Source organism: Condylura cristata, unplaced genomic scaffold, assembly GCF_000260355.1.
Source record: "Condylura cristata isolate star-nosed mole 26May11 unplaced genomic scaffold, ConCri1.0 scaffold00024, whole genome shotgun sequence".
NCBI classification, from domain to species: Eukaryota; Metazoa; Chordata; class Mammalia; order Eulipotyphla; family Talpidae; genus Condylura; species Condylura cristata.
In genome coordinates, this window is record NW_004567125.1 from 16,336,694 (window position 1) to 16,348,362 (window position 11,669).

The 11,669-nt window shown below is 37.4% G+C and overlaps 1 protein-coding gene across 2 annotated transcripts in view; it reads left to right on the forward strand.

Moving 5' to 3' along the window:
• The window catches only part of PRRX1 (paired related homeobox 1), a 69,327-nt gene extending 58,319 nt beyond the window's left edge, over positions 1-11,008 (forward strand). Inside the window, exons 4-5 of one of the 2 annotated variants that reach the window (XM_004688473.2) lie at positions 1,803-1,874; positions 7,826-7,973. In XM_004688473.2, the coding sequence (XP_004688530.1) occupies positions 1,803-1,857 (55 nt within the window). In that variant the 3' untranslated portion in view covers positions 1,858-1,874; positions 7,826-7,973. Of the gene's footprint in view, positions 1-1,802; positions 1,875-7,825 lie in introns of both variants that reach the window. The other variant, XM_004688472.2, reaches the window with a different exon arrangement.
• Positions 11,009-11,669: the final 661 nt, after the last annotated feature.

Consider the following 11,669-nt stretch of genomic DNA (forward strand, 5'->3'; position numbering starts at 1 on the left):
AATATTGATAATTCCATCATCTGGAAACAACTAGTTTGTTAATTTTTACAATTAGGGTTTACTATTTTATATAGTATAGATGTAGTGTACATATTATTTTGTAATCTGCTCTTTTCACTTAAAATCCTATAATCTAGGACTTTTATGCATTTCATAGTATACTTTTATATCATTTATTTCTTAGGTACAGATTTGTAATAATAAAGCAATTTCATAGAATCTGATTGTTCATATTCTGTTTGAAGAATAAATTAATCTGCAGATATAAACAGAAAGATGATGGTTTAAAGCAGTTACTTAATCAGTAATGTTTTTGACCCAATGTTGATAGAAGTGTTTATATTGATTAACTTCTAAAATTGGCAGTTATTCTAGTCTGTGGAGATTTTTTGCTGTCTGTAGAACCAAAATACATTTTCATTTTGTGTTTTGAAGGTTGGTAGGAAATATAAGTCTTGTTGAAAAAATATAAAAGAAGCTCAAGTGATGAAAAGTGAAGGAAATGATAGCCCGTTTGTGTTATGGAAAATTAACTCTCTATGTTGGTACTATCATGTCAAGTTAGTTATCTCACATGTGACATTCATTAAAAGGCATTTGGCTTGGTTAATCCTTGGAATATTCCTGTGTGGTAGCTCTGTCCTTACTGTGGTTCCAAAGAAGAAACTAAACATTTGCTCAAGTTTAAGCCTTCAGCAAGCAGAATTAGACCCAGTGCTCATGACCCCTGCTTCAGTCCAACATACTAAGCACATAATCTCCATTCAAATTAAACCCTACGTCATATTGAGAGTAGTGAAAAGGGTATGACTGACAGATTGTGTAAGTATAGTTTTGATTCAGGGTCTGTCTCAGGTCAGAAGAGCTTACTTGATGTTGAGGCCCAAATTCTGGGCTACCTGGGTATCCCATCTCCTTGGGATGACCGAAATAGCTTGGCCATGCAACCCAGGGAAAGAGAGCAGACAGTGTTGCCACCAAAGTCAGTTCGCTGACTTTATAGCTGTGTGCTAGAAAGAGAGGAAGACCCAAGACCAAAGCAATTGTGTGCATGTGAACAGAAATATGGGATGGGAAATAGCCAATATATTTATTCCTGGGAGTCTTTTATATCTGGAGTGGTAGTGGTTTAATTTGTATTTAAGCTGGGACATGTTTGAGAGTGAAAAGGAGTGCTATTAAAATTATATTAGGACAGGCATAAGCTGGGATATACAGCTCAATCTATTTTTAGCACATCATGACCTTGTTCATTACCAGGAACATGTTAGAGTTGATGATGTCAGGCAGAGAGGGAGTCACCCGAAGGAGAAAAGCATTCCGTCACAGGACACTTCTGGCTGGCAGGTATCTTCTTGACTGCTTGAAGCCACCTACACAATGCTTGCTGTTGGTATGCATACCACCGCTTAGCCCCTTATGCAAAAGAAAAAGCACACCCAAGCACCAGCTTTATTAAAATTCACTTATCATGTGGTATTTTGCCACTTGGGTTTGTGATGTTTAACCAAGTCCTGCACTTTTGACTGTTCTTTTAGATGAAGTAGTTAAGAAACTTTTCCCCAGAGACATCCTTGTCTAGTAGAGAGAGCTAGAAAATGGTCTCACTCTTTCCACATTTCCAGAGGGAGGGCTGGGCTCCCAAGAAAACTAATGACAAATGAAAGAGAGGCCAGCCAGCCCTGTCCACAATTTTCCTCCCCTCCATCTCCTCCTCCCCTCATTTGGTCGTGGTCACGGTGCTGCCTGACATCTGCTGAACGCATTTGGCTCATTTCTCCCTTTCACACTTTCAAAAATAGATCCTCGTCCCTCCCAAGATGTTGTTTACACGAGGGGCTTCATAACGGATTCTAACGGAAGACACTGAAAAGGTAACTTGTCAGAGGGGGAAAGGGTGGCTGCTGGGGGCAGGGTGTAAGTGGGATTAAGTGTGTTCCAGAAAGTGGGCCTGCAGTCCTAGAAATGGAAGCAGTGAGGCACCAGAGCTGCCAGAAATGAGTCCATAAAGTTGAGGGTAGTCTGATAGGAGAGCAGGACTCCTCCAAGATTATTGTGGATATGAATCACCTGGGATCTTGTTACATTGCAGGCTAGGACTTCATAAGCCTGGCAGGGGCTGGCGTCTGGGTCTCTAATGCTCCCAGGTGATGCTGATGCCGCTGACACTGGCTATATATTTGGAATAGTAAAGCTTTAGATGGTCGTAGGGTTTTGGGCAAAGGTCTGAATAACTTTGTTCTTATCCTGCTTCCTGTTGCTCATCAGTCCAGTTGGATCATCAGTTTCTTCTGTAGCTTTGGATCTAAGGTTGCATTAGCAATAGTGTCCCTACTGCCTATTTCAGTGGGACATTTGCAATCTATTTGTTATCAAGTTTCATTTCAATAAGAAACACAAAAGCCTTTTAGACAATAGCCAAATGCAAGCCTTTGTTTTAAAAAAATATTTCTTGAAAGAAAGTTTTCAAAGAGCAGGAGATCATACTAGTTTGCAGTGCAAACTAAGGCTTACCAATGCAATGAGTGTCAAATGTGTGCACTTTCAGGGTTCACACGCATTAAAAAAAAAAATACCTTGTGAATTTTAAAAACAGAAAATAGAAAGGATGATTTCAATCATAAAAGTTCACTTCCAAAGGATTTCTCGGATCGCTCTACCTCTCTTAAATAGTATCTTTCCAGAGAAACACTCATATTGAATTTTCTTAAATGAAGCTGGCATACTTCCGTTATTCTTGCTTGGACAAAAGAACAATCCAGAGTGATGGTCTCCCTATCTCTACACATCACAAAGTCATGAGCATTCAAGCTATATAGCTTTGGAGAAATCCCTGTCTGGTGAAAGCCTAGGATCCCAGAAAGATATACAGACTTCTTGGGCTTGACAGATTTGTCTTTGGAGATATATTTTCAACAGTTCGTCATCTTTGTTCCAAAAGAGCCAAATAATAAACAAATTTAATGTTGAAAACCTAATCAGCTGTTACTCCCCTCATCCACTCCCAGTTCCAGCCCAAAGTTATAGTGATTTGTGGGGCTTATACTGTGGATGATTAGAAAGCAGGGGAGGAGGGCAGGGGTTGTCTGTAGATTTCCTGACTTTAAAATCATACCATGTATAGTATTAGCTATACTTCCTTGGTGCTTGGCCTTGGCCATTGTTTTAACACATTCTTCTTCACAATCTTTCAGGGTAGGTTAAAATGAGCAAAAATATTTTGTCCCTAGTGAAAACAGAACTCTCACCCTGCTGGTGGCTAACATTCTGCTTCGATGGCTGAGCTCCATCTGTTAGGAATCTCCAAATAAGGAGATGACAAAATCTCAAGCTCACTTAAATGTGTCAGCCCTGTGCAAGTCCCAGTGAAGATTTGCTGAGTCAACAGATGGGACACAGACATGTCTTTTTCATCTCTAACTCCTCAGTGGTCTTTATTCAGCAGTGTGCTTATTCCCAGACACAAAGAAATTTACCTTCCTAAACACTCACAGTGGTGCCTTTACCAAACCCTGTGAATCCAGCGACTATTCTCAGTTCATGCCTACTTCCTGTTAGAGGAATCAGTGGTCCTTACTGAGAAGTCAAGACAGATGGACAGGATCTCTGGGTGTTGGTAAGCAGGTGTTTGGTGTTATCATGTGCTTAATCACACCAATCATGTTGTTTCAATTTCACCTTTTATCCCAGGAAGCTTAACCCTATATAGGAGAGAGAGATTCTTATACATGATTTGAATGACCCTATAAAATTGATCGAGAACAGCTAAATACCTTTATTGGCTTCTGACTTGTGAGAAAACATTTCAGTGTGATCTTTTCTCAACACAGAGCTTTAGACATTTTGATGACATAGAAAGCAGGTGGTCACGGACAGTCTTTCAGACTGGCAGCCACTCAAAGCTGTTTCGCATCTGTTGTCACTTTAGGTAGTGGGTCCTCTCCAAGTTACTCATTAATACCATTTTTAAAGCATGACTAAGTCACTCTTCGAGCACCCACTCATTAATTCTCTCTTTTTCTGACCTGTAACGAGTCTTCCTCGCCAGTGGTGTGTCAAAGGACTGTTTGCTATTTGCCTATATGGCATTCCTAGCTCAGATGTAGAGGCTGGACCCACATAAAACATTGGGAGGGAAAACAGAATGGAAAATCCTCAATAAAGGTGCAGACTATCATTCTAGCCACTACTTATGGGGTTGTATATCCCACATGTATGTTAAAAGGATATGAAATGAAGGCTCTTCTTTTATCCTTTTTGTCCTAGTTCTTATGAACATGTAATGCTGGTGGTAAGCAGGTATTTGGTGTTATCATGTGCTTCATCTGCACCAACCACTTTGTTTAAATCTCACCTTTTTATCTCAGGCAGCTTAACCTTACATAGGAGAGATTCTTCTACATGGTTTGAATGACTCTATAATTTGATTGAGATCAATTTTTAAGTTTTTAATTTTCTCAAGCATTTATCAGTGAAGATATTATATCCTGTGTGAAACTCCTATGGAATTACAAAATTCATTTATTAATACCACCTGCATTTTTATCTTCATACACCATTAATGTGAGGATGAGTTACAAGGCATTATCCCAACTTCATGAATACAGTGGTGTCTTTATAATAGCATCACAATACAGCTGGACAATAGTGTTGTTCTCAGCTCTGGAAACACAGGTTGTGATTTAAGGGAGAGTGCCCTCATGAAAACTTCAGTCTCTTCTGTAAAATATAACTGTATCTTCCGTTAATTTGGCTTTGAGATGGAAAGTGAATCAACATTCATCTTATCTGGGATGTTAATGTCTGGCCTGCATCAGAGAAAAAAATTCAGTGTTTCCAAAAAATGTGTTATCATAGGTGAGTCTTCAGACTAGAGTATCAGGTGATAGAATTAGTAAAATATGGAGTAAATACAGAAAAAATGGTTATATAATAGATAAAATAGAAGTTGCTGCCATAGTAGACATTTCTAGAAAATAGCAAAATAGCAACAAACTCTTCGGTAAACAAATAGAACCCCCGAGATACTGGTCCCCTTGTCTGCTAAAGAAAATGCATCATACCCACCTCTGATCATCACAAAAGGATCTCTTGTTTTTCCAGAATCTCAAAAACTGGAAACCATATCCCTCAAAAAAAATTAGAATCAAATACTTAAAAGCACAATATTTCATGACAATTTATGATTTGCCATCAGATCATTTTTTTCTTCATATTCTTGAAGGTTTAGACCAGTTTTTCAGAGGCCATTTAATTTATTCTTAATTGGGGCACTATTATTTGGCATGGTGTGGAAGTATACATTTGTAGAAGTTTAAACCTGTAGCCCCCAAAGATACAATGATATAAACTAGCTTTACCTTAATAAAATGATGCAAAAAATAAAGATAACTTAAAAGATACAAGTAACTTACAATACCAACTCCTCCATCTTTATAACCTAGTTCTGTCACAGAAAAACTGCCTTAGTTTCACAATCTATAACCTACATATGTTTCCCAAATCCACTCACCTCTTTTCTCAGCAACTTAGATTTTTGACATAATTGAAATCTCAGGTTTCAGCACATCCTAGAAATTTCTTGAATGTAAGATTTATGGATTTGCATATATTTCTGGTAAGGTCTTGATGGAAGCATGCAATTCATATGGGTATTAAATGATCACATCTGTCATTTAAAAATGAATGAAATTTCTAGGTATATTTAAATAATAACATCCCACCTTAGTGAGTTATTCTGTTCATTTATTTCACTCCTAACTGAAATCTTCTATAACTTGGGGCTCCTTTTCTGCTTGTATCTCTTTGTAGACAGCAATAGAAGTACAAGCTTATTCTCTAAGTGTAAACTGTACTAATATTTGTTCCTTTTTTTTTTTTTGGTTAAAACATATCTTTGCTAGATTTAGAAGCATGCAGTCATCAGCCCCTCCTCTTGTTGTGTTTCTTCAGATTTTGTTTGTTTCATTAAATAAAATTAACAAGGACTAATTCCTAAAAATAAAGTATTATTCAAAAATCATTACAGCAAGATGACAGAAAACAACATATCAAGCAGGAATCAGTTTAATCATACTACATCTAGATATTCTGTTATTTATCTATTCATTAAATTCTTTCTTGAATGCCAAATATGCACTGGGTGTGGTGGTGTTAGCTTTACTTAGTAATACAATAGTGATCAAGGCAAAGATAGATGTGATCTCTGGTCTATAGAATGTATAGTTAAGGAATTGAAAATGTACTTAGAAGAAAAAATATGAAGTGCTGTATGTAAGAGAACACGACTTCATGGAGAAAGTTAAGATGGTCTACCCAAGGATGAGTAAGAGTGAAGCAGGTGAAAATGAAATATACAGAACTTTGAATTTGGGGGGGAACCATCCTGAATCTTCCTCCTTCTGCCAAAAAACACACACGTGCGCACACACACACACACACTCACTCACTTACTCATATACTTACACACACGTATACAAGTACTAAGAAGATTTAATGATCAGGATAAGTGTTTCCAGAAAGATTTAGCAATTCGGACTAATTATATTTTTTAACCTAATTTTCCCAAATTAATTGATAGTAATTAAGGTGGAATAGGCTATTGTGCATTTTGACTAGGTGGTGTCCCAAATAAGCATTAATAATGTAGTCTCCCTATTTGTGAATTTTTAGTTTTCTCTATTTATGGTCTTTTCACTTGATCCCCAGAACCACTCCGGTGTGGCTGACAAAATTCCACTGGAATGCAGGCAACAGAACAGCACATGTCATTCCACTTATAACTATTTCATTCCTGCCTTCAGTGGAAAGTTGAAAGGGATTTTGTTAATCTTAGAAACAACTAGAAGCATTTTAATTTAAATACAATTAGTTCTCTTTTAACTGCTTAGTATAAAGTAATGGATAATTAGCCTCCAAATCTTTTCCTTTAAAAGAAATTTAGCAATTCAACAAGCAGAAAACCACCATTTACAAATGTCCACATAGTTTCATCCTAGGTCTTAATTACATACAATCCCTGACAAACAAAGCAAATTTAGGTTAAGCAATGAAGACAATAAGAAAGAGTTCTCTGCTACCAGGAATCCTGAAACTGAAGCAGTTGATAGTTTGTTCAGGAAATTTAACATTTCCAAAACAATGGAACAAAAAGACAGTGTGAGCTTCTCAAGTACATTTTAAAGAGAAGTTAAACAGACAAGGCACACTGGAGTGAGTGCCTCTTGATCCAACTCTTCTCAGTCCTATCAGCTAGTGAAACAAGAATGGCAGAGAAATTATCTTTGGTTGTTAAACTGATTCTCTAACTGAATTATAATGGTATTTATTGATTATCTAAAATGTGTTAGAATTAGAGTCAGCTACCTAGAATGAGGATGGCACATGCCTTTTAGTTTCTCTTCAAATGCCTACTTCTCTTCTTTGCTGTCTCCACAGGCTAGTGATGTAGACAGGAAGAGAGATAAAACATTATTTTGTTTTATTTATCTGGTCAGCAGATGAAACACCTGCTATTCAACATAAACAATTTTTCTTCTCTCACCCCAGAAATGAATCATGACTCACAGTCAACCCAGCGAATACCTCTCCCCAGGCCTTGCTCCAATCTCCATGCTGTCCCTTGCCCTTCAAAACGCTGGCCTCCATTTACAAGTGTCTTAGACCAGTGGCAACCTGAGCTGTAAGGAACCCTTAGAGGCCATCTAGTCCAATCACTCACCCCTGCTGCCCCCATCCTGAGAATTACATCCATCTGGGGCACAGACTTGCAGCTTTGTGAAACTAATGCCTGTTATTCTCCCTGCTCTCTCCTTTGTCCCTACAGCGCCATGGCTACTTATTCTGCCACATGTGCCAACAATAGCCCTGCACAGGGCATCAACATGGCCAACAGCATTGCCAACCTGAGACTGAAGGCCAAGGAATATAGTTTACAGAGGAACCAGGTGCCAACAGTCAACTGAGGAAAAAAATAATTAAACAGGCCTAAGAAGAAATCAAAAACCATATGAAACCTATCCTGCTCTGTCATTTCTTCATCTGCTGGAAAAAAAACAAAACAAAACAAAACAAAATAAAACCAAACAAAAACAGAACTAAAATATTGGGACCATGGCAGAGAAAAGCAGGAGAGGAAGCAAAATGAAAATTAGTTAACAAATATTCCTCCTCCCTCTGGGATATCACCACCACTTGTTTCTGTGTGTGTTAATTTTGTTTTTCCTTTCTATTCATGCGCTTTGCTTTATATACTCCGAGCTTCTTTCAGTTAGGTTCAGCCCACTCACCCTCATGATTGTATGGGTTTTTTAAAACATTTACAGCTGCCAAAGAAAATATATATATATATGGAGAGAGAGATTCAGAGTAATTGCCTGTGGTCTCCTCATTGACTGGTTGAAACCTCCGTGCCTTACCCTACCCTTTCCAGTTCTCTGTACAGAAGCTCTAGGAGTGTTTGAAAAGTCAAAGTCTTTCTGAAGAGTGTGTGCCAGACCCGATTCCCATTCTCATTGTCTCCATCTCTGTTGGTTATGGTCAGCTACTGGGGAAAAAAAACAACAACATTGTCTACAACATCTGGTTACTGGTGTGTCTGACTCAATGTGTGATCAGCTGTGTTTGGCTAATTCTAAGTTCTAAATTACAGATTTAAGTTTAAGCTGTTGATGATAATATCAGCATTCCATCACCCCTTGCCTACATACAAATAATCAGTCATCTTAAGTTAAAGATATTTGTTATTTTTGAATGATTTGCTTCACAGGCTATTGAGTAGAAGAAAAATTTTTCACTCACGAGAGGGAGAAAGAAATTTCTCTAACAGACTGGGTTGTGAAACGGATGGCCTATGTCTCTTTGGTGCCTTAAGGGTAGTCAGATGCACACTTATATATATACTGTATATATTATATATTTTATATATATATATAATATTCTTGAAAGCTGGAGTTTGCAGTTTCTCAAACACATCAAAGAGAAATTTCACACTATCACCACCATCCTTGTCTCTCCAGTGGTGAGACTTTTAATTAGGGATCTTGATCCTTTCTTTCTCTACACAATTCTCATTAAGGCCATAGAGAAGTGGTTAGGCAGCTGTTGGAGAACAGATCTTATTTTCCCATTAGGGTTTTAAATAAAGAATAAATGATTAGAGGCTATAAAAGTGTCCTTAGACTTGGAGCCTGATATGTCCTCCCTGTCCTGGGAATGACACCAAGAAAGAGGAGGTAAAGCCATTTAGTTGCCTGACTTTTCCACTCAACAGGACTATGAGAGATGCACATTTTAAGTGGAATACTTAAAGGTTTGTCTAAATTCCAAAACCTTGTAAAGCAATTGTGGGCTCTTTTTATTTTCTCATATTTTGCAGTAAAGCTTAGTGTCTGGGGCTGGGAGCTTTCTTTGTTTCCTTTTCTTTGTTTTCAGTCATGCTTTTGTAACTCACCGGGTGGACTTGACCAAACCACATTGCCATGTGGTGCCTCAGTTTACCTTTTTGTAAATGGTTTAACAATACTTACCTACCTCACAGGGGTGTTGTGAGGCTCTATTCATTTGCTTCTTCATTCTTTCCTGTATCCTCTGTATGTCCAGCACTTTGTAGCCATGGGAGGAAAGACATTCAATGCTAATAGAACGAAGGATACAGCACCTGGAAGCCTTGTTTTCTAGTAAGGTAATGCTACCACCCGGACTTGGAAATAGTTGGCAATAGTTTCTCTTTCTAGACCTCTCTAAAACACATCATTTGACCAAAGAATAAGACACACAGAACATAATTTTGACTTATATTTTCATCCTGATCAGCTTGATTCTAATAATGTTAGTTATCAGTGATTAAAAGCTACAGAATGATTTTGGCCAAATGTGCCATCTTTGAGTGACAGGCAAAGAATTCTGGGTTTATGATGCACTTTCAGCACACATTTGTGTCTTCCCTTGACATATCAGATTGAGCTAATGGTATTTTTTTCAATCAATAGCCAACCTGAAAATGTATGTCAAATATCAGTTCTGTATTTCTTTCAGTAATAAGAAAGAAGCCCACCTTGTGCCTTCTGCTTTCTTTGACTGAATTCATTCTCTTTTAAGTTTATTTCTTACTGAACAATAGTGTGGGCTAGCTGAACACACATTATTTGCTTCCTAAAGAATCCTTTGACTTATTCTTTTGTCCCACTAGCTGCTGCCAGTGATTTAAGTTTCCAAGGAACAGTTTATCCTAATAGAAAAAAAATTCTTTGAGTTATGAAATAAGTGCAATCCAAGAAATTAATGAATTTTGGGAATTTGGAGCTAAGGGAGTTAAAAAAGGTAGGGAACAGAAATCATGAGAACATTTTCTGAAGAAGGGAGGAATCTTTGAAGAAAGAGAACATACATGCGAGAGAGAGAGAGAGAGAGCACCATGTGAGACAAAGTCATTTGAAGTTCTCATTTTGACATTCATTTTTAGTTGTGCACAGAAAAATCTGAATTTCTAATCTGAATGCTAGGAGACACTGTGCAGTCCTACTCTATGCCTGGGCAGATGGTGACTGAAACACAACAGAGTAACCTGTGCCAGTCAGGCACAGGAATGTTCATACCTGGTGAATCAACACCAATATCTATTATGAAACAAGAACAACGCACATGCTACAAGCACTCAGTTTTGCTTTTCTAATGAATGATGTTGAGAAAATACCATTTCATATGTGCTTTGGAGAAAGACTTCTGGCTCTTCAGCCGGATGTCAGCAAAAGACCCGAGAACCCCAAAATACAAAGGCTTATGTCTGTTCCACATAAGCATTATCCCCAGATACAAATGAACACATCTAAACATCTGTCAATGCCCCAACTCTCCCCAAATGAGATACTGATTTGTAGGGTACTTGTCAGGTTAAGTGAAACCCAAAGAGGTGACTTAATAAAAAAAGGGAATGACATTAGGGTATAAAGTTCTCATAAAAATGTAATATGTAAATTATATCTTGCTTTATGATGTAAAATATACATTGTTTGCGCTAGAATAGAAAGATTCCTTTTCAATAAAAAGAAAGAAGGATACTACAAAATCGTCTTTTGTTATATACTTTTGGGTCTGTTGATTCTTTTCTCTTTGAACCTCCAAAACAGATCTTCCAGCACCTACGGTTATATTCAGGAAAGAGGAAAAATGAGAGGGATTTATGAATAAGAGAACTTTTATCAGAGTGGAATTTTTTTTCCTATAACGAAAAATGACCTATTGTTTTTCAAGAGGAAAGGCAATGGTGGGAAGAAGAGGGGACGTTTCTAATAGAATAACAGATAAGTAGAGAGTGGAAATCTTACGAGAGTGTGTTTATATTTTACTAGTATTTTTAGCATCTATACTACCAGATATCATATGACAAAAGACTTCATATAAAGCATGTCTTTTTATTTTAGAATAAAGTAACAAATTAACATTTCCTAAGTATCTATTGTGTACAGCATTGGGTATGCAGTAATGAGGGGAACAGAGGCTAAACTCTGGACACCGATTCTGTTTTCATACAAATTAAAGTCTCATCTAAAATGCAACTCTAGCATGAACGTATTTATATAACAATTCAAGACTATAAATTAATATCAAACAAATAGAGCATATAAGAGATCTTTGAGCTGGAGAGAGAGAGGATGCCACAGAGGAACTGG